This window comes from Phoca vitulina, unplaced genomic scaffold (assembly GCF_004348235.1).
Source record: "Phoca vitulina isolate PV1807 unplaced genomic scaffold, GSC_HSeal_1.0 scaffold2, whole genome shotgun sequence".
Taxonomy (NCBI): domain Eukaryota; kingdom Metazoa; phylum Chordata; class Mammalia; order Carnivora; family Phocidae; genus Phoca; species Phoca vitulina.
In genome coordinates, this window is record NW_022589705.1 from 60670319 (window position 1) to 60694226 (window position 23908).

The 23908-nt window shown below is 39.3% G+C and overlaps 1 protein-coding gene across 4 annotated transcripts in view; it reads right to left on the reverse strand.

The window, feature by feature from the left end:
- OSBPL9 (oxysterol binding protein like 9) overlaps positions 1 to 22432 on the reverse strand; it is a 183447-nt gene extending 161015 nt beyond the window's left edge. For all 4 annotated transcript variants that reach the window (XM_032429168.1, XM_032429160.1, XM_032429151.1 and 1 more), the window contains exon 1: positions 22309 to 22432. In XM_032429168.1, coding sequence (XP_032285059.1) covers positions 22309 to 22419 — 111 coding nt within the window. In that variant the 5' untranslated portion in view covers positions 22420 to 22432. The remainder of the gene's footprint in view (positions 1 to 22308) is intronic.
- Between the last annotated feature and the right edge of the window lie 1476 nt (positions 22433 to 23908).

Genomic DNA, 23908 nt, shown 5'->3' on the forward strand with positions numbered 1-23908 from the left:
CAAAGTACTTAAATAATAATTAAACAATTCTGAAATTACTTATTTAAAGTTCATCATTCCTGCTAGCCTATAAATTTTAAGAGAACAGTCTAATATACAGTAAAAGACTCAAAAATATTTGTTGAACGGATGACAGGAAGGATATACATAAATGCAGATAGCCATTTTCAGTTTCAATAAATATAGCCTATAACCTTATATACTATGTCTCAACAAGTAATCCAAAGCTTCCATTATTATTTTGGTTATGTTGGCGAGAAAACTAAAATAAAGCTGTTAAATAAGTTGCCCCAGTACAAATTAAATTTCATAGCTTTTTGTCTGTTACTAAGCCTGTTAAGCCTGTCTCAAAGGAAAAGAACCTTTGTCCTTTACACTACCATCTTCATACCTGCTTGACACTTGGATCTTTATCTTGGCATTGAATGGGGCTCCCAGGAAGTCAAGGAACAGAGCCTAAACCCCACCTGTTTTGATAATAAAACAGTTGGAGATATAATCAGCACATTCATATGCCTCTGCTAAGAAATCTAGGCTGGGGTTAAAGCAACCAAAAGAAGCTTTCGCTGACTAGAATAAAGAACCTTGTGGAGAGGGGCGCCTGGGTGGCTCAGTCGTTAAGTGTCTGCCTTTGGCTCAGGTCATGGTCCCAGGGTCCTGGGATGGAGCCCCACATTGGGCTCCCTGCTCCACGGGAAGCCTGCTTCTCCCTCTCCCACTCCCCCTGCTTGTGTTCCCTCTCTCCCTGCCTCTCTCTCTGTCAAATAAATAAATAAAATCTTTAAAAAAAAAAAAAGAACCCTGTGGTGAAAATTAGTAAATTAACAAAACCAGAAAGTCTTCCTTTTCCTATGGCAGTAAATTTCTTAAAGGGCCACAAAGGTTTATCAGGAAGAAGAATTTACACTGACAAAATTAATTACACAGACTATTCCAGAATATAACTTTTTTAGGTTCACTTAATGTGAGGGACAACTATATCCACAAAGATACATATTATCTCTCTCACTCCAAACTCACTGACCACATCCACCACCCCCTCCCCCCAACACACACATACACACTCTCCCAATGATCACTTTAGGGAAAATACATAAAATAATAAAAAATACATTATTATATTATCTACATGCTAGTTAAAAGTAAATGGACTTCACTTTAGATATAAATCACACTGTGATTATAATCTCAGCAGTTCAATAGGAAGTTATCAATGAAGACACCATTGAACAGTTAAATAGAAAATAATGTAATTTCAACCTCAAGTTGCTTTAAAATGCTTTGTGGACAGGTCAATCATCACTGAGGGATGCTACTGAATTTTATTTTTAAATAAACCTTCTGGTCTCTCAGCCCACAGGGGAAAGGGGGAGAAGTTTTTCTTTTATCTGAGAGTTACAGAATCACACAAAAATTGTTATAGAACACAGGATCTGAAATTGGTTGTGAAATGAGTATTAGGAAACACAAACAAAAAGCCCCCAAACCAGAGTGCTGTGACAATAATGACCTGTGTTCTCAAGAGAACAGCACAAAATAATATTAATTTACAGACTGCCTGTTCTGTCCATTTCTTAAATCCTTACAAAAAGGTTCTTTTATGGACACTGAGAATTACTGAGCTGAAAGTCAGTCTTAAATTGTGTACAACTGCTTCTCAAAAAGGGGTTAATGCAGTCTAGGAAGGCCTCTTAATTGTTCCATTCTGGATATATTTTATTACTTTATCTGAACTTCAGTGTACCACATCTTTGGAAGGGATGGCTACATACGTTTCAAAGTAATTTAAATTAAGAACAGCTCAAAATATTCTTCATTTAGGCTTCTAAGGCTATAGACACATGAAATCTCTCTTTAAAATGTACAAAATAATTTCAATCCCTCAAGCATATATGTGCTTTTTAAAAAAAAGAAAAGGAAGTACCATTTGTAGAAAAAAAATTACATTAAGCATACCCAGAGATACATAACTTATGTTGTCCTATAGGAAGTACAGTTTAATGAAATAACATGGGCTGTAGGGTGAAAGAGATAAGGTTTTGAATTCCAGCCCTGCCAACTTGATAGTAGTGTGCCCTTGACTAAGTGACAAGTTCCCAGAGCTGATCTATGCCTTACTTTCATAGGATCATTGCCAAGTGCTGAGTTAAAACAGGTAAGTCGGGGCGCCTGGGTGGCTCAGTCGTTGGGCGGCTGCCTTCGGCTCAGGTCATGATCCCAGAGTCCTGGGATCGAGTCCCACATCGGGCTCCCTGCTCAGCGGGAAGCCTGCTTCTCCCTCTCCCACTCCCCCTGCTTGTGTTCCTGCTCTCGCTGTCTCTGTCAAATAAATAAATAAAATCTTTAAAAAAACAAAAAACAAAAAAAAACAGGTAAGTCACTTAGTATAACACCTGGCATATAAAAGGCACAAGATTCACACTCCTTCCTCGCTTCTACCTTAAATATAGCAGGAGACGCACAATCATTTTCTCTGAACCTAAGCTAACCCTATGCCCTTTAGACCATATTTTTAGGCATGTCTCCTACCATCAGCTCAGTCCCACACCACACACACACACACACACACACACACACACACACACACACACACACACACACCCCAATCTGCTTTAGTAATAATATGTAGCCCCTACAAAAAACAAGCAATAAGACAAATCATAATTTTTCCTCCTTCATGCTCACACACTTCCTTTGTGGACTCCTTCCCAATCCAGCTCCTATGCTCAGGTACAATTTATTCCATTCTATTCAATTTATGGGTGTTGCTATTGCACTAGTTATTATATTGTATTATAATTGTTTACATCTATTTTCCTTGTCAACCAATGGGTTTGATTATCTTTGTATTATCATTATCCCCACCCTATCTTACAGAACCTAATTGATGCCTAGGACCTGGAAGGTATTAGATAAATGTCTGCTAAATGAATAGCCCCAACTCACCTAGGTGGCTCAGTCAGTTGAGTGTCTGGCTCAGTCAGATGAGAATCTGACTCTTGGTTTTGGCTCAGGTTGTGATCTTGGGGTCCTGGGATTGAGCCCCACCTCAGCCTCTGTGCTCAGTGCAGTCTGCTTGAAATTCTTTCCCTCACCCTCTCACCATCCCCCTCTGCTCTTTGTCCCCTCACTCTCTCTCTCTCTGTGTCTCTCTAAAATAGTCTTTAAATGAATAGCCCCAGGGGCTGCCTGGGTGATTCATCTGCCTTTGGCTCCAGTCAGTCGAGATCTCAGGGTTCTGGATTGACTCCCTGCTCAACGTGGAGTTTCCTTCTCCCTCTCCTTCTGCCCCTCCCCCCTGCTCGTGCTCTAGCTCCCCCCATCCAAATGAATAAAAAATCTTTAAAAAAAAAAAAAAAATGAATAGCCCCAGCCTCCTCTCCCTGGCACCCTACTCATTCAACAAACATAATTCACTCAAAATATGCCCATTCATTCCCAATTTAAGCTATTCAACAATTCTGAGTAAAACGGGAAACTTTTTTTCCCATTTCTGATGCCTTTACATCTCTTTTAAACGAATTTTTTACAATTACGTTTAAAAATATTACCATAAAACAATTAAAGAGCAATAAAAATCCCCAATAATGTTATGTAAGCACTAAATCAAATAAAACTTAGCACAAAAGTTACCACTTAGTTTCATCTTAATTATAACTAGTTAATTGTACCTCCAACAGGACTATAAACTTTTAAAAATTAGTTCAGCACATTCCACCTATACTAAGTACTCAAAAGTATCTTAATGAATTAGCTAACTCACAATGCTATATAGTGTCATCAATCAAACCTGTTTAATTGTAAATGTAATTAGAATTAGTAAATCCATTTACTTCACAAAGCAAATAAGCCTGGAAAAGTTTTGCACAAGCATATTCAAAATTCATAGGGGAAGATTAGTTTGCCATTTAAACTAATTCTACAATCCTTTTATAAAGCAAAGAATGCCTCCCTAAACCTGTTAAAGACACTTAAATTCTTATTTGAATGTTAATTTTACTTTGCTTGAAATAAACTAAATCTGTATTAAAAAGATCAAGTAAGAGTCTCATCTGACATGCTCTGAATCTCTCACAGCTACAAGTGAGGTCTCCTTCTGAACTTTTTAACACATAGCACCCCGTCTTACCTTCCTTAAAGGACATATTACTTCTATCTTGTATGAAAATAATTATGTACATGCCTCATTGCTTTTCTTAGAGGGCAGGGTTTCTGATTCATCCTCTGCCCTCCCCCACCCAACACCCCTGCTATAGCTTTGCAAAGAATAAACATTTAATACATTATGGTAGAGTACTTGTGAACATATGTCAAAATGGTCTCTCTCCTTTTAGCATAAATGTAAACATTGCCTCAGTATTAAGTCATATGTTACTTTATTCCCAACAGCATATTAGGTGGCACTCATAGTCAGTGTTGCACCTTGGGCCATTTAATCCTGGAACACAGGTGGTCAACCTGCTAGGCAAAACTAATCTATAAAGATAGAAATCACAAGAGGCTGACTCCAAGGCATGAAATGGACAGGAATGAGACAGGAAGGAATTCTGCAGGATGACAGATATGCTCTATATTTTGGGATACTGATAAAAAGGGTATAAACAAATGTCAAAACTCACCTAACTGTACACTTGAAATCTGTGGGTTTTTTTACTGGATGTAATTATATCTCAATAAAAGTAAATAAATAAGTAGTACTTGCCAGAATTCCATACAGATAACACTGCTTACAACAGCAATTACAAAATAGAAAATGACAGCAGTAACACCCATTCCTGTAGTCTCCTTTCTATTTGGAGAGCACAAAATCCTTAAACCATTCTGATAGTATTTAATGTACCAGAGAGCCTTCACCAGCTAAGGTCTTCTGGACACTCAAGACCAAAATGACATCATGCTACTGGAAATCTACACCAATAAAAACTTTGAGGAGCCACAGGCCCACAACAGTGGAAGAATTTCCCCTCATTCATACCTCAAGTTATCAGAGATAACGCCCTCATCTCCCACCCATCCCCCACTATAGAAGACCTCATGTCCCGCAAAAGATTTAGTTTCTATTTATACTACAGATAAAGCCTTAGGAAAGTATATTGAATCAGTACACAAGGCAACAGTAATATTAGGGGTCTAAGATCCTGGGAAGACAGCTGCCTTCCTTTAAAGAAAAGACATTCATCAGAACTCAAATATATACAAGATCATCTTTAAGAGCCTGGAGGTCATTATACCAATTATGACTAATTATACTAAGTATCAGAAAGTATTAATAGTAACAAAACTAGAGTAAGATGGCCAGAGCAAGAACCAGAAGGCCAGAAGAAAAGTTTTTCTGACCGAAAGATCAGACCTTTTCAGTTCTCATAATATGTGTGTCTCTAATATGCAGATACTGCATAATGATGTCAGTGTCAGATGCCATTAAGTATCTGTAACACGTAACTCCCTTCGGTCTGCTTCTGCTTAGAAATCTGGCATCCCATATAGCTTGCGTTCAGAGACTATATGCACTAATGTACTAATCAGAAAGCCTAAGTATGCATACAAGTCTCAAGAGTTATATTTCTTGTTATGAATTAATAAACTGGAATACTAGTTTTATAATAGTAAATACAATGGCCATGAATTTCTTCCACAGTTACTATAAATCTGGTTAAGTCCTCCTTCAAAGATTTTCTGAGTCAACAAAGCCTGAGTGTCACATCAGCAATCCTTCTCAATTCAGTAGTATAAATGTCACCCTATAAAGACTTGCAGCAGTGCTTCTGAGGCTGTACCCCTGCCTTCCAAACTACCTCTAGCATGTAAACCCTAGGTCACTAGATCACAAATACAGGTCCACATCCCTTATCTGAGACCTTTGGTTCATATGGTTTGAAATTCACAATTTTAGAAAAATAATATATAGTACATAAACCGTGTCATACCTGCACTGGGGTCTAGGGTACCAAGTATTTAATTAATTTCACAATCAAGCATATTAGTATTTCTCTAGTACAACATATATTTACACTAACTATGATAAAGTCCATAAACAGCCACACAGTTCAAAACAGGCTTTACTTCCAAATAAGAATATAATAAAGTTAGGGGAAAAACCTTTGGAATTCAGAGATTAAGGGATTTCAAGATTACAGGTAAAGGGGTGTGTGTGTGTGTGTGTGTGTGTGTGTAAGTAGATTCCATGTCCAGCGTGGAGCCCAGTGCAGAGGTTGAACTCACAACCCCAAGATCAAGTCCTGAGCCAAGATCAAGAGTCTGACGCTTAACCGACTGAGCCACCCAGGCATCCCTGTGGGCTATTTTGTTCTAGTGACCTATTACATTGTAAAGTCTCAGGTCTTTCATTATTTCTTAAAAAAAGATAATTTTATCTTCAAGTCAGAATTTCAAGCCAACCGATCAGTGGAGAGAACCACTTTCACAGCATTTAATTAAGCACAGCTAATGACAATTTCAAGTTTTCACATCCTTTCTAAAGTTAAACATTAAGCACTAAATAGTAGCCTAAATTGTGCAAATTACTTAAAGGATGTTAATATATATTGACCTCAATGTAAATTTTCCATTTTTGCTGTGCTTCTCAAATATAGCTAGAATACTAAATAATGATTAATGTTATTTCACAAAAAATGACTGAAGGAAATGATGGAAGCATGCATGTTAAACTCCAGGTGGTTTGTGTTGTTGTATTAGTACTTCTCTGTGCGGTGATAATCCATTATTATCTTTCAACTTCACTTCTCTAACCAAAATTGCCCAGGGATTCTTTTCCTTATTTGGAAAAGACTAAGTCAGGGCCCAAAGTAATAAGGTCATGAAAAGACAAACAGTAAAAAGAACATTATGAAAATTTAAAGATGGGAAATTTTGTATAGCACACAAAATAATTTAGTTAGCATGGGGGCGCCTGGGTGGCTCAGTTGGTTAAGCGACTGCCTTCGGCTCAGGTCATGATCCTGGAGTCCCGGGATCGAGTCCCACATCGGGCTCCCTGCTCAGCAGGGAGTCTGCTTCTCCCTCTGACCCTCCTCCCTCTCATGCTCTCTGTCTCTCATTGTCTCTCTCACAAATAAATAAAATCTAAAAAAAAAAAAAAAAAAAAAATAATTTAGTTAGCATGAACAATAGTCAGAACCACAGTATTTTGGATTCTTAGTCCTAATTCTCTAATTCTAAGACTCATCCTTGGCCTCAATTTAGAATGGGGACATGCTCCAAAAGAAAAAATTTTTTGTGAAGAAACTGGTAAAAATGGTTCCCAGGAATTCAAGAGCTATGGCTAAGGGCCTAAGAAATGCTCAAGTTCTTGAGAAGTTAATGATCTACTATAAACTTACTTTACTTTCACAATGAGGGGGGAAAACTTTTTCTAAAAAAGCAATTTAAAGGGGCGCCTGGGTGGCTCAGTCGTTAAGCGTCTGCCTTCGGCTCAGGTCATGATCCCAGAGTCCTGGGATCAAGCCCGGCATCAGGCTCCCTGCCACGGGAAACCTGCTTCTCCCTCTCCCACTCCCCCTGCTGTGTTCCCTCTCTCACTGTCTCTCTCTCTCTGTCAAATAAATAAATAAAATCTTTAAAAAAAAAGGGGGGGGGCAATTTAAAAGCTCTCATTTTTTGGTCAGGTCTAATTTTACTTCGGGTTTCTTAAAAAGGAAAAAAAAAAAAGTTCAAGAAGGAAGAAGAGTGAATATGCAAGCACAAAATGGTGGATTAGTCAAGCAGGGTGTCACCTATCAGAAATTTACACTTACTCCTCTTCAGGGTGACTACAGTATCAAAGTAGAATTACCCTCAAGAATTTGCCACTACCTTTCTACTCTCATGTCTTGTGAATATAAAATACTCATCACTCAACAAATTCTAAAGCTTAGTATCTGCTCCTACACTCTTCTCCCCATCTAGTAGGCTTTCAGTGAGCTGTAATAGGAAGAGAGTCTTTTGTTTATTCTTGGCATTTCAATAGGGATGATCTAAGTCCCTATCTTATATCTTAGATGTAAAAAGATTCAGTACTTTTTAATGATTAATCAATGCAGTTAGCATTTTAGAAGGATCTCTGCAGAAAGTTTATTTCATTGTGATAATGATGTAAGTTATTATCTGTCAATAGACTAGTGATAACTTGGGTTTATGACCATTTTAAAATATTACTGCTGGGGCAACTGGGTGGCGTAGTCAGGTAAGCATCTGACTCTTGGTTTCGGCTCAGATCCTAATCTCAGGGTTGTGAGATCGTGCACATGTCAAGAGTCTGCTTGAGATTCTTCCTCTCCTTTTGCCCCTCCTACTCTTGTCTCTCTCTCAAATAAATAAATCTTAAAAAAAAAAAATTACTGCTAGTGTAATTCAATATCTGACAGAAAGAACATTCTATTTGGAGAAAACTTGATCACACACATAGAAACTATCATGTTATTTTTTAAGTCTCAATTTCTTCATGTGTATAAGAAATATCAACTACTTCATACTACTGTTCATTCCATATTTACTGAACACTCACTAAACGCCAGCCACTGCTCGAGAGGCTAGAGATAAAATAATGAAGTTTCTGTTCTCACGGAGTTTATATTCCAGAGGAGAGAAACAGACAACAAACAAAAAATAAATTCAGCAGCTAACAATAAACACCATGAAAAAATAAAACAAGATCATTGTGACAGTGACTGACAGTGAGGTCTACTTTAGATGTTATGGAAAGGCTTCTCTGAGCAGTGACATCTGAATGAAGACCTGTATAACAAGAAGGAATCAGCCATGCCACAGACCAGGAGTAATAACAGTCTGAGAAGCCAGAAAACTATGCAAAGGCCCTGAGGCAGGAACAAGTCTGAGGTGCTCTAGGAATAGAAAAAAAATCTAGAGTGGATAGAGAGTGGTAAGCAGAGGGAGCAGTACTATAGCAAAATAAGTGGAGGCAGATAACCAAGCACATATAAGTCATAATAAAGAGTTTGGATGTTTTCCTAAAGTCACTAGAGAATTTTAAGCAGGGAAGTAACATGAGCTTTTGTTTTTCTTTTTTTTTTTAAGATCACTTGGGCTGCTGACAGAAAATGCATTTTAGAGAGCAAAAATGGAAACAGAACAGTTATGAGGTTTTTGCAACAGGTCAAGTGAGACATGATGGTGGTTTATGTGCTACTATGGCAGCAAGAAAAAATGGGAGAGGGGCACCTGAGTGGCTCAGTAGTCAAGCATCTGCCTTCGGCTCAGGTCATGATCCCACGGTCCTGGGACTGAGCCTCACGTCAGGCTCCCTGCTCCGCGGGAAGCCTGCTTCTCCCTCTCCCACTCCCCCTGCTTGTGTTCCCTCTCTCCGTGTCTCTCTCTGTCAAAATAAATTAAAAAAATCTTTAAAAAAGAAAAAATGGGAGATGTTGAGAGGCTTAATGAGGTGATATATTTGACAATATTAGAAAATACCTAAAACAATAGATTAACATCTAGTAGAGGCTTGTGCCAGATTGTATTTTCCAACAATGGCCTACAATACTATGTCTCATCCCACAAGCTCTTTTTTAAGATTTTTTTTAATTTATGGGCGCCTGGGTGGCTCAGTTGGTTAAGCGACTGCCTTCGGCTCAGGTCATGATCCTGCAGTCCCAGGATCGAGTCCCGTGTCGGGCTCCCTGCTCAGCGGGGAGCCTGCTTCTCCCTCTGACCCTCCCCCCTCTCATGTTCTATCTCATTCTCTCAAATAAATAAATAAAATCTTTTTAAAAAAAGATTTTTTTAAATTTATTTATTTGACAGAGACACAGTGAGAGAGGGAACACAAGCAGGGGGAGTGGGAGAGGGAGAAGCAGGCTCCCGGCCGAGCAGGGAGCCCGATGCGGGGCTCGATCCCAGGACCCTGGGATCATGACCTGAGCCAAAGGCAGACGCTTAACGACTAAGCCACCCAGGTGCCCCATCCCACAAGATCTTCTAAAATTTTGCCACTCCCTCATTAAAAAGTGGAGCCTTTTACCTGTGGGTGGTCTTCATAAACTGTCTTAACTAAGTAAACTGAGTATTAACCAACTGAGTAGAACTATAATAATGCCGATTATTGTACCTTCTCCAGCATCACAAACAGCATAGGAATCTTAATCTCCCAAAGCCAGATAACTGAGATCTCACTAAGTAAGGATGAAGGAGAAATGATATCCTTTGTTCAATTTGCTACTTGAAGAAATGCAACACTAAATTATATGGAAAATTTTTAATAAAATGTTATTAAGTTGTAGAATATCATGCAGAAGATGATCTAGTTATATAAAATATACATACATGTATATTTAAGCATAAACAGTTTTTAGGAAAACGATTCTCCAAAACACAGACAGGAATTTCAGATGGGACTTTTCTTCCATCTACTGTATGTGCTTTTCAGTACTGTTTCAATTTCTTAAAATTAAGAGTGTCATCTCTTCAAGAACAATAAAACCATTGTTTTAAAGCTTTAAAAAAAGAGGAATCAATGTCACCAAGTTTTGCAGAGACGGTGCTTTAAAATTAAGTGTGAAAAAGGAAAAAGTACCCATCGGGTTTAGCAACAAAGCTATCATTAGAGACCTTTGCTAGGATTTTCAGTAAAATCTGGAGGTAAAGACTGCTGCAGAGTATATGTAAGATGGATGGTTACAAACAGTGTAGAAAACTCTTTCCATAGGTTTAAGAAGAGAGGTCAGGATGGTATTTCCGGGGAGACACAGAATAAGCAACACATTTTTCAACTTGGGAGAAATATGACCATGTTAATTTGTTAATGAAAAAGTCAGTAGGTCCTAAAATTCATATGGAAATTCCAAGGACCCAAAATAACCAAAACAATCTTAAAAAAAAAGAAAAGACTGAAAGACATACTTCCCAATTTCAAAACTGATTACAAAGCTATAATAATTAAAAGAGTGTGACACTGACATAAGGAGAGAAATAAACCTTCATGTTTATGGTCAACTGATTTTCAACAAGGTCCCAAGATAAAGAATAGTCTTTTCAATATATGGTGCTAGAATAATTGGATAGCTACATATGAAAGAATAAAAAATCAGAATATATAATTTAAGAGAAAGAATGTGACCCTTAGCTCACACCATATACAAAAATTAATTCAAAATGAATCAAAGACCTAAACATAAGAGCTTAAACTTTAAACTCTTAGAAGAAAGCAGGTATAAAACTTTGTGACCTTAAATAAAGCAATGGTTTGTCATCAAAAGCACAAGCAACAAAAGATAAGGTTAAATTAGACGTAATCAAATTTGAAAATTTTGTGCTTCAAAGAACACCATCAAGAAAGTAAAAAGACAGGGTGGCTCAGTTGGTTAAGCGGCTGCCTTGAGCTCAGTCAAGCCCCACATTGGGCTCTCTACTCAGCAGGGAGTCTGCTTCTCCCTCTGCCTCTCCCACCTGCTCATGCTCTCTCTCTCTCACTCTCTCTCAAATAAATAAAATCTTAAAAAGAAAAAAAGAAAGTAAAAAGACAACCCACAGAAAGAAAATATTTGCAAATCATTTATCTAATAAGGGACTTGTATCTAGAATATATAAAAAAGTCTTACAACTCAAAAGAAAAAAAAAAACCACAATTTAAAAATTAGCAAAGGATCTGGGAGCACCTGAGTGGCTCAGCTGGTTAAGCATCCAACTCTTGATTTTGGCTGAAGTCATAATCTCAGGGTCATGAGATCGAGCCCCACCTCTGGCTCCGTGCTGGGTGTAGAGCCTACTTAAAATTCTCTCTTCCTCTCCCTCTGCCCCTTGCCCCCACCCCCTTGCTCTCTCTCACTCTCTCTCAAAAAACAAAAATAAAAATAAAAAAATAAAAATTAGCAAAGGATCTGAATAGATATTTCTCTAGAAAAGATACAAATGGCCAATAATCATATGAAAAGATGTTCAACATCAGCAGCCATCATGGAAACACAAATCAAAACCGTAATAACATACTACTTCACACCCACTTAGGATGGCTATAATCAAAATAACAGATAATAACAATATTGGCAAGGATACAGAGAAACTGGAACCCCTTATACCTCTGGTGGGAATGTAAAATGGTGCTGCTGCTTTGGAAAACAGTCTGACAATTCCTCAAAAGGTTAAACAGAGAGTCACCATATGACCCAGCAATTCCACTCCTATGTATACCTTAGAGACATGAAAACATACGTCCACACCAAAACTTATGTACACAAATGTTCATAGTAGCATTAGTCACAATACCTAAAAAAAAGGAAACAACTCAAATGTCTGCTAACTGATGAATGGATAAATACAAATGTGTAATGCTCATACAACAGAATATTCAGAAGTAAAAAGTACTGATATGTGCTATAATATGGATGAACCTTGAAAACATTATGCTAAAAGAAAGAAGCCATATTACAATCATTTAAAGAATACTTTTATAATATGATTCTACTTATACGAAATGTACAAAATAGGCAAATCTGTAGAGACCAAAAGTAGATTAGTCGTTGCCTAGGCTGGGGGTGAAACACTGGTAATAATATAATGGAAACAGTGTTTCGTTTGGGGGTGATGAAAGTTTTCTAAAATTGTGGAGATGGTTACACAATTCTGTGAGTATACTAAAAACCATTTAATTGTATCCTTCAAATAGATGATATGTGAATTATTACCTGAATAAAACTGTTAAACACACACAAAAAAAGAAAAAAAAGCAACCCAAAGATTTCCTAAAAATTTCCACATGAAATTGTCATAACAAAGATGTTTAGTTGTTGTATTGCAAAATTAATACTCTTAAAATAAACCACAAAAGTCCATACATAGAAAGGAAGTTTAAGACACATGAGAGAAAAGGGAGTAGAGAAAGCGGAAAAGGAGGCATGCCTGGGTGGCTCAGTTGTTAAGCATCTGACTCAGGCTCAGGTTATGATCCCAGGGTCCTGGGATCCAGTCCCTGCATCAGGCTCCCTGCTCAGCGGGGAGTCTGCTTCTCCCTCTCCCACTCCCCCTGCTTGTGTTCCTGCTCTCACTCTCTCTCTGTGTCAAATAAATAAATAAAATCTTAAAAAAAAAAAAAAAAGGCAGAAGAGGAGAAAACCTATAGACTTGGGGTCCTTGAAAATTTGTGAGCAGATAGAATCCAGAATACCCAAGGATTACCTCTTCCACTCTGATGGGGAAGGATACAGGTAGGGTTAGCAGGAAAGTAGGTATACTAGTAAGTGTGGGTACAAGATGTTAAGAGTGTTCCCAATAGGGGCGCCTGGGTGGCTCAGTCGTTAAGCGTCTGCCTTCGGCTCAGGTCATGATCCCTGGGTCCTGGGATGGAACCCTGCATCAGGCTCCCTGCTCAGCAGGAAGCCTGCTTCTCCCTCTCCCACTCCCCCTGCTTGTGTTCCCTCTCTGGCTGTGTCTCTCTGTCAAATAAATAAAATCTTTAAAAAAAAAAAAAAAAAAGAGAGAGAGAAAAAGAAAAGAGTGTTCCCACTAAATGTACTCCATTGTCTCTGGGAAGCATGGCACCTTCTCTGAATGATGGAGGAAAGAGAAGGGTTGAGAGAACGTAGAGACCGTTGTCAAAGCAACAAAGCAAATATTCACCCAATATTTTATCTACCCATCTATGCTATAACAGTAAGGCTAAAATACAAGAAATGAAATAAGTAGACAATCTTAGCATGAAGGCCTAATGTGAACAAACTCCAGGAAATAGAAAATCGACTTTCATAATAATCTTAACATTGTCACGTGAATGGGAAAAAATTAATTATGAATACCTCAAAACACTTCCTTTGAATATAATTCCATTTGTATGATTTCATGTACCTTGTAAACTTAACTTTTGCAAAAAAAGTAAAGTCCTTTTTTTTAAGGAACTAGTCCAAGAGAATCCTTCATGATAAAATGAGAAGGAAAATAAATGATTGGGGGGCGCCTGGGTGACTCAGTCGTTAAGTGGCTGCCTTCGGCTCAGGTCATGGTCCCAGGGTCCTGGGATCAAGTCCCGCGTCGGGCTCCCTGCTCAGCGGGAAGCCTGCTTCTCCCTCTCCCACTCCCCCTGCTTGTGTTCCGTCTCTCGCTATGTCTCTCTCTGTCAAATAAATAAAATCTTTAAAAATAAAAAATAAAAATAAATGATTGGGCAGGCCATTTGTCTTTCTATAAGCAATAAAAGGAATAAATCCTTAATCTAAATCACTTGAGCATTGTCCTGGCTTTGATTGGAATTACGTAAGTATTTGAAAATCTGATCCTATGACAATTGCCACATATAGGAGTGGCATATTTAAGAACAATCTATTTTCCATCCTTCCACAAATTATTACCATTAACAAAAACTGCTTGTAACAGAAGCAAGAGCTGACTGCTTGTCTGATACAACACACTAAGCAAAAGATCTCACACAGTTCTACAGGCTCTGGATAATTAAACAAAAGCCGCTGCTGTTGATATAAGCTCAATCGTGTTTTACATAAACCATGGAAATGTACATATTTGTTATTAGCATATTCTGCAAAACTTACAAGGCTGTGTAAAACATAATTCCAAACAGCTTTCTGAATCTCATCTCTAAACGAAGTTTTAAGGGCGTTGGACATTCTATTCACTACAAGAACAATGTGCCACACTGTAGGACTTGAAAATCATAATGCTCAGTACTGTCATTGAGGAGTTTACAAACTTGTTGTACAGATCAAGAATGTACTATAGATATGGCTAGTTAATGATAACAAATATAAAATGATTAAGTTCCCAAAGAATTATATGCGCAAGTTTCAAGGGTATTGAAATGGAAAAATCAAGGCTGACCAGAGTATTCAAGAAAGCAAACAATACAAAATTTCCATATACTTCTTCCCACTGATAATACTTACCATTTTAGAAGCTTCCTTTGTTTTCTTTTCAGGACATTTAGATTAGATACAATTTTTCTTTTGTTCCTTTTACAATTCAAAAGCGACTTTATGAGTTTTGGACTTCTAATATATACCATTTAAGCTTAATAAAAACTGTCAAGAACGGTTTATTTAGAAAAGTATAAATTCATTTTTTTTTTTTTAAAGATTTTATTTATTTATTTGACACAGAGAGAGAAAGCACAAGTAGGCAGAGCAGCAGGCAGAGAGAAAGAGAAGCAGGCTCTCCACCGAGCAGGGAGCCGGATGCGGGGCTCGATCCCAGGACCCGGGGATCATGACCTGAGCCGAAGGCAGCCGCCCAACCGACTGAGCCACCCAGGCGCCCCTATAAATTCACTTTTAACTGTTTGATGGGAGTGGTGCTGAGATCTTTCTAGGAGAATCTGAAACTACCTCTTTTACATCTTTGCAAGAAAAATACATATACTTATGCTCTTCAAAAATTTTGATCATCTTCCAAACATTTCTAAGGACAGCCAAATAACACTTAAATGTGTTTCAACTACCAGTGGTTTTTTGTTGTTGTTGTTGTTTTAATTTTTGATTTATTTATTTGAGAGGGAGAGAGAGAGAGAGCAAGGGAGAGTACAAGAGCAGCGGGAGGGAGAAGCAGACTCCCCGCTGAGCAGGGAGCCCAAAGCAGGGCTGGATTCCAGATTCCAGGACACTGATCATGACCTGAGCCTAAGGCAGACGCTTAACAGACTGAGCCACCCGGGGTAGCCCCCAACTACCAGTAGTTCTGAAATGCAAAATCTCTTCCAGGCAGCATGTAATAGGGAAGAACATATGATTTTTCTAATGATTCTTTTTACAAAAAATACCTTGAGTGGCCCTGGTAACTTATTAATTCACTGTTTCTAACTTTCTCTCCAAAATGTTATAAAAACAATATAAAGAGAGTTAAATATTTTGGAGTAATGATGAAACAAATCATATTTTATAATCTCAACTAGTTCCTCAAACAACCTGATTAACCTTTAATGTATCCCTAGCCATTCCTTTTTTCCAGGTCCCAAGGCCATTGATCTAAATCTTTTACTACACTCCTTAAGTACTAACTCTACCCTCATTTTTAACATGGATCTTGATTCCTGTCCCTACAACATTTAAGCAAAATCCTACCTTAGAAGCCCTACCCCTTAATTTCATATCCCTCTCTGCCTCTTTCACAATAAAACATCTTGAGCAATCTACACTCACTTTTTCTACTTCTTACACCTTAGTCTTTAAACCACTCCAATCTGCCTTTCTTCCACCCCTACCACCCCATAGAAACTGATCTCACTAAGGGCATCAATGATCTCCAAACTGATCAATCCAGTAGATCCTTTTAGTCTTCATCTATTCAGTCCTCCCAACAGTATTCAGGCCAACTCACTATTCCCACCCTGACTGCCACATTCTTCTGGTTTCTCTCTTGTATCTCTGGCTGTCCCTTGTCACTCTCCTGTGCAGGCTTTTTTCTCTGTCAATCCCCTGAATATGACTGTGGTTTAAAAATCTGTCCACAGGGGCGCCTGGGTGGCTCAGTCGTTAAGCATCTGCCTTTAGCTCAGGTCATGATCCCAGGGTCCTGGGATCGAGCCCCGCATCAGGCTCCCTGCTCCACGGGAAGCCTGCTTCTCCCTCTCCCACTCCCCCTGCTTGTGTTCCCTCTCTCGCTGTGCCTCTCTCTGTCAAATAAATAAATAAAATCTTTTTAAAAAAATAAAAAAATAAAAAACAAAATCTGTCCACAAATTCTTTGACACTCCTTTCAAAAGGTAGGGCCTAATTCCCCTTCCAATGCCTGAAATTCCCATTCCCATCTGCATGAGCTAAACTGTATGGTGCATTTCTAATGAACAGAATAAGGCAGAAGTGATGTTCTCAGACTAAGTCATAAAAGGCACTGCGGCTACCTCCTCGCTTTCACTTTGATCACTCCCCCTCTGGGTGAAGCCATAAAGCCTATCATAATGACATCAGTCTAGCCCAATGAAGAGGCTAGCTGGTGAGGAACTGAGGCCACATTCCAACAGCCAGCAAGGAACTGACGCCTTGTGCCAACTGCTGTGTGAGTGAGTCATCCTGGAAGCAGATCCTCCAACTCCAGTCAAGTCTTTCACAGGACTGCAACCCTAGCCAATGTCTTGACTGCAACTTCTTGAGACCCTGAGCCAGAACCACCCAGCTAAGTCACTCCCAAAGTTCTGAACCACAGAAACTCTAATGTTTGTTGTTTTAAATTGCTAAGTACTGGGGGTAATTGATTACAAAGCAATAACTAATCCAAAGATGTTTCTGAGCATCCTAATTATTCTCTCTCAATTCTCCATATATAAAACTAATATGTATCTGTAACCAGATTTTTTCCTGAATTCCAGACTATAGGACATCTTTATATCAATTTCAATATGCCCCAAAGCAACCTCTCCCCCAACCTGCTCTTCCTATCTTCCCTATCATCATTCCCCATGTAAAACCAAAAACCTGCATTTCATTAGACAACTCCTCCTCCTTTCACTCATATCCAATCACTAAGTCCTGTCAATATGACCTGATTATTTCTCTGTAATGACAGTCTTCTTTAAAGGATACAAATTTTACCTGTATCTCCTGATCAATTTTAAAATCATAGAGACAACCAGACATTATGTGCCACCTGATGTAATGTTTCACCTATGAAGAATTCTTGCCCAAAAGAAAAAAAAAAAACTGAATTTGATTAAGTTTCTAGCTCTAATTATCAGTTTATACAGTTCCTATATTGTAGGAAATACAAACAACAAAGGAACATGTTTAAACATACCACAAGAATGCCGCCAGCAAAATCCAGAATGTAGAAAATCCCACAGAATAAATGATCTGGTTTCTTCAACAAACAAGAAAAAAGAAAGAAATGGAATTGGAATCCTGACTCAAACCAACTGGTGAGGGAGAAATGTTTGAGACAAGGAAATTGAACACTGACTAGATATTTTATATTAGTAAATCAGTAATACTTAGTTGTAATAATGGTATTGTGATAACATTTTTTTAAAAGAGAGAGACCTTAACTTTTAGTAATACATCTAAAATATTCACAAATGAAAGGATATAGTATCTGGGATCTGCTTTAAAATGAACCAATGGGGAAGGAAGGAGTTGGTGGAAGTATTAACAAAACAAGATTGGCCATATGTTGATAACTGTACAAGCTGGATGACAGGAATTCATTTTATTATCCTCTTCTATATGTTTGAAATTTTCTATAATCAAAATTTTTCTATAACAAAGAGTACTTACAATACTTAATGATTTTCACTGCCCTGGGGGAAAAATTCAAATTCCTTAGCATAGTTTACCAAGAAAGTCTTTCATTATCTGGCCCCTACCCACCTCTTCAGCTCATCTCATGTCCATCTCACAGCCCAAACTCCAGGACTGTCTAACTCCTTACTCTTGTCTCCTCCGAAAACATTTATTTCCTCTATCTCAAGCAGTTCTCTCTCTCTGCTCACATAGCTAACCTCTATTCATCATTCAGGTCATAGCAAACCTGTTTCTTCTAGGCAACATTTCCTGACCTTCCAAGACTGAGTCTTGGACCTCCCTACATACCCCCCAAGCATCCTATGCTTCCCTGATCACGTTTCTTGCTTGCTGTATCCCCCAGTAGACTCTAGGTATCATGAAAGCATGGATTATTTCCATTTTATTGCCATTTTAATGCCTCCTTCTGGCACTGCACCTGGCACACAGTAGGTTCTCAGTAAACATTTGATAAACTTACAAAAGGCATGATCTTTACTAACTTTCTAACCTTCCAACTCCCCATATCTATAACTCCCTCAATTTTCCTTCCTTTCTCACCTTCCTTTGTGATCATGATTCACATAAATGGTTGGCTGTTCACAATGTTCCCAAATTTATACCTTAGCCCTCCCTAGGTATCTAATAAACTTACTTATATGCTATAATCTAACAGATCTTCATTTCCAGGCCTAACCTATGGCTCCCAATGCCTTCTGGACTCAATATCCTGCTATCTCCCATATACATTTTTACACTAGAGCTGCTCAGAAATCCTCAGTATCTTCTTTTTATTATTATTATTATGTTATGTTAATCACCATACATCATGAGTTTTTGATGTAGTGTTCCATGATTCATTGTTTGCATATAACACCCAGTGCTCCATGCAGTACGTGCCCTCTTTAATACCCATCACCAGGCTAGCCCATCCCCCCACCCCCCAGAAATCCTTAGTATCTTCTTAATGCACTTTTATGTTCTCAAGTTTCCCATTTTGTGCATATTTCCTATTGCCTGAAATGCCCTTTTTCTCTTCTTCCTTTATCCTATAAATCTCAGCTCAAATGTCTCCCTCGCCTTTTCCAGGCAATGTTCCCAAAGCACTCTATTCTTATTTCTATTGTAGAATTTATCATATTGTTTTGAAATTTATCATATTGTTTTGAAATTATGTTTAGGTGTCCGCTGCTAGACTGTGAGTTCCTAGGTAGAAGGGACTCTCCTTCATTCTGTACCACCACCATATATAATACAATGCCAGTTACAAAGTCGGCCCCAAATAAATGCTTGCTGAATGAACTACGTTATATTGTTTCTAATACTTAAGAGACTGGACTAGAGCTGAAAAGACTGTCTCAATCTACTTTCCTAAAAGAGACAGTTTCTCTCTTCATGTATTGGGCAGAACAATACTATTATGAAGCTCTTTTTCAAAAACTGAAAATTCACAGAGTATGAAAATAAAAGATAAAGTAAAAAGACATTCATTCCCAGAGAACAGGTCTAGGTCTGGGCCCAGGCCCAGAGAAAAAGATCCAGGCTGAGATGACATTTAGGTGAATCTATTCAGTTCACGGCAATCCCAGTGATTCTAACCCAACTCTGAGATTATCCCAATATCAATTTTCAGTACAGGTGAACTCTAAAGCAAGGCCAATCAACTTTAGTTCAGGGTTTTCATGGCCACCCTGGAATAGATCTCCAACCACAGAGCCAGACCAGAGCCTAAGTGATTTTGGAAACAAGGGACAGAGTGACTTGCTATTTATTACTCTGCTAAAAGGTTAATGTAACTAATTCAGATACTCTTTCTGGAAGATGTAGCTCCAAGTTATTAGCCCCACGCAAATCGCTAAACTGTACCTTCTAAGCCTTCTGAATCCTAATGTCCTAAAACAATGTCTAAGTATACAGAAGCCCTTGCCAATGTTCAACGTGTCTCCTACTTTAAGTGTATACCTATCCTCTTTTCATCTTTGCTGGACCTCCTCTAATTTGGGATTAGGTATCATTTTATTTCACAAGATCATTTTACTTATAATATTTCCCTGCTGTTTCTCTACAAGCAAATGCTTTAATACCAAAGAACTAGAAAAGGAAAAAAAAAAAAAAAGGACTTCTAAAGAGCCATTAGTGAGAAATATGATACCTCCTTCAGCTGGCAACAATGATGTTTTATAGAGTCTGGTCTCAGAAGGCAGAAATTAGGTACTGGGGGAAGGGGAGGACGAAGTATATGAAAAACCTATATTTAGTTAGTAAGGAAAGGAGAGATTTATCAAGGTATTCAAAAACTAAAAGGGCAAGGAGGCAAAAAAAGGATACACTAAGGAAAAAAAAACCATACAGGAAAAAGGAGCTGGGCTGGGCTAGGAGCTCCTAAGAACCCCAGCTTGGGGCCTCTCCGGTATGGCCCTAGATTTAGACCAATACAAATGTGGGATTTGTAGAGTTAACTTAATTCCATAGTGCTACTTACTGAAATTACTCTACCTTGAATAGGCTGGAAAGGGTCCATTGGAATTTCTGATTATCACATCTAATGAAACCCAACATTACTCTTTATCTGAGCCATGGGATTTCATAATTCCAGAGTTCTGAGGATATAATGTTCAGTTTCATCTCTTTCATGGCTACCTAAAGATAATCTTGAACGATGGGTTTAAATCTCATTCAGGTTTGGTTTTTTTCTCCCTTTAAAAATTATGTAGAGAAAGGACGTTGATAGTTAAAGGATGCTCAAAGTTACATTTTTTTACTCCTGCAGACTAGCCTTTAGTAACTCACAGCTTGCACTTAACTTCTCTCCCCTGCAGATAAGTGCAGTGAAAATAGAAAGCCAGCAATCTGGAATCCTGATTACACCACTTACTGCTAGCTTTGTGATCTTGAGCAAATTACTTAAAAGCCTGGAGCCTCTATAAAATGAGAATAACAAATACCTACCTTGCATAGTTACTGTGAGTGAAATGAATTAAGGGAACCACTAAACTAGAATATAAGCTCCAGAGAAAAAGAATGGTGAATACCTTGATCTCTGTTGATTCTTGCTCACAAGCACACACCTAGCCCAAAGCAATAATAATTAACATACAGCGCGAGTTCAATAAATGGTTTTCAAATGAACGAATAAATACTAGTGCTCCCACTTCTCTCAACATTAACCCTTCTTCTATAATGATTTTTTTCTTCTTTTATAATTTTCTGAAGGCTTCAGGGAATTCTGTTTTGTCCTTTTAAGTGGTTTCTTCCCTCTAGTTGGCTATTATTAACTATACACTATTCAGAGACAGTACTTTTGTAAGTAATTTCTCTAATACCACCCACCTTCTATTTCTAATGCGGTAGGTGTGGAACGGATAATCAGAACATAAGATTCATGGCAACGCGTGCACTTGCCCACGGCCACTGGTTCGCGTTTAATGACAGTGAAGCCCTAAACTCAGCCCTCCCCAGAATACAACTTTCAGGAGACGCCGCACTATCCGTTCCGTCTTCGCTAACGAGAAACGCCTGGGTGGGAAATCCTTGGCTTCAAAAGTTAAGGCGTCGGTTACGCTCGCCTCTCACAGAATACAGGAGTGCGTCCCATGAAAGAAACACTCAGTTTGGGCAGACAGCGGGGATTTCGGACTCCTTCGTGTGGCCCGAGAGCCAGACACCTCAGGACCTGGCCAAGCTTGTGTGACCACTGCTTGGAGAAAACAGCGCCCTTTAATCCCTGGAGGGAAGCTAAGGGGCGCGGCAGTCTACAGGGTCGGAGGGGGGGCCAATGTCAAGTTCATGACAATGTGGGGAAACCACACGCACTGCGTAACCTGCCCTTTTAAATCATGGCTACGACCACCCTCACCCGCCTACACCCGCGCTGGATCCCACCACAGCTTAATACCGGACCCTAAAAAAGGAACGCGGCTCGCCCCTAACCCATAAATCAGACAGCCACTGCCTGATTATTGGCTGCGCCACCATCTCCTTCACCCTCATTGGCTATCCGGGACGTAAAACCTCCCCTCACGAGGGAACCCTCTCGTACAGCGGCACCCCCAGCTTAGCAACCTCTACCCGGCTACCAAAAAGCCCGCTCCCCCCCCCCCAGGGACAGCGACCCCCGAGGCGCTCGGAGCTTTGCCCCACGAGGTCTCACCGTGTAATAGGAAAGCAGCCCTGCATTGTAGTCCAGCACAAACCAACGGTACTGCCAGCCCTTCATCACGTTAGTCCATTTACTCAGCGGCCCTTCCATGATAGACGCCATCTTGGGAGCCGCCAATGACAACAAACGACCTGACGTCACTCGCCTATAAGGCATTCACTGTGTGGGGGCGGGGCCGCCACGGGAAGGGGCGGGACCAGGCGGGGCCGGGGCGGGGCCAGCTGCTGCTGCTCCTCGTAAACTCAACCACCCATGCCCCCAGCTATCAACCTCAAACAAGCTTTCATGGGGCGTGTATTGTGTGCAGAACTGGGTGCCAGGGATGTGAGGAATGCAAGCATGAATACCGCTAAGATTATTTATTAACATAAATAATTTTATTACCCATGATGATACCTTACAGGTCCCAAAGATTTCACATCTGATATTCATTTATGCATTCATTTCACAAATCCATTCATTTAAGAAATACTTGCTATTTTGTGTTAGATACTCTTAGGCTTTGGGGATTCAGCAGAGACTTCATGAGGAGTAGAGGGGAACAGGCAATAAAATAAATAGAAAATTACATAGTATATATATATTTTTTAAGATTTTATTTATTTATTTGACACAGAGAGACACCGTGAGAGAGGGAACACAAGCAGGGGCGGTGGGAGAGGGAGAAGCAGGCTTCCCGCCGGGCAGGGAGACCGACTTGGGGCTTGATCCCAGGACCCTGGGACCATGACCTGAGCCAAAGGCAGACGCGTAACGACTGAGCCACCCAGGCGCCCCAAATTACATAGTATATTAAACACTGGTAAGTGCTATGGGGAAAAATTAAGCAAGGAAAGAAGCAGAAAGTGGGAGATGCAATTTTAAATTCCCAAATAGAGAAGGCTTGAATGAGAAGGTAACTTTTGAGCAAAGACCTAAAGAAAGTGAAGGAGGGAACCTGGCAGAAGAGCCTTCCAAGGGAAGGAATAACAAGTGCAAAGACCTTTAGCCTGGCATGTTGAAGGAACAGCAAGTTCAGTATGAGTGGATGTCATGAGCACACTATGAAGTGCATACACAAGTTTTGTCTTTCCACAATGTCAGCTTTATTCAATCATAAAGCAAATTTAATCACAATTATAAAGCAGGTTCAGGATTCCAAATTCAATGACGTTTCACCATGTGATTAAACTTGGCTTCTTACACAGCACACAGAGCAGGACAGAAGACAAACCACACAACCAACAAGATTACAGAAAGGTGTAGGAAGTTAAGGAACAAACGCAAAGTCAGTCTGTGGGTGCACAGCTGAGATAAGGCCCCAGTCTGATCCAGGTCAGCTCTCAACACTTACTGCTTATTATGTTCAAGTAGTGAAAGATCTCAGTTCTGTTCAGAGATCATATTGAGCAAGCCTTTGGCAGCAGTTGAATTTTTAAGTGGTCAGACATAGAGAGGTCATGTCTGAAGAGTCTGTTTGCTGCAAAAATCCTCCCCTTTTTGAAGGCATTTAATTGGTCCTGGGACCCTGAAGACCTCCTCTGGTTCTGCTTGCTATCAGTTCTGGGCTGTCAGCTGATGCTGGTCCCAGAGATATCTCGTAGGTGCTGTA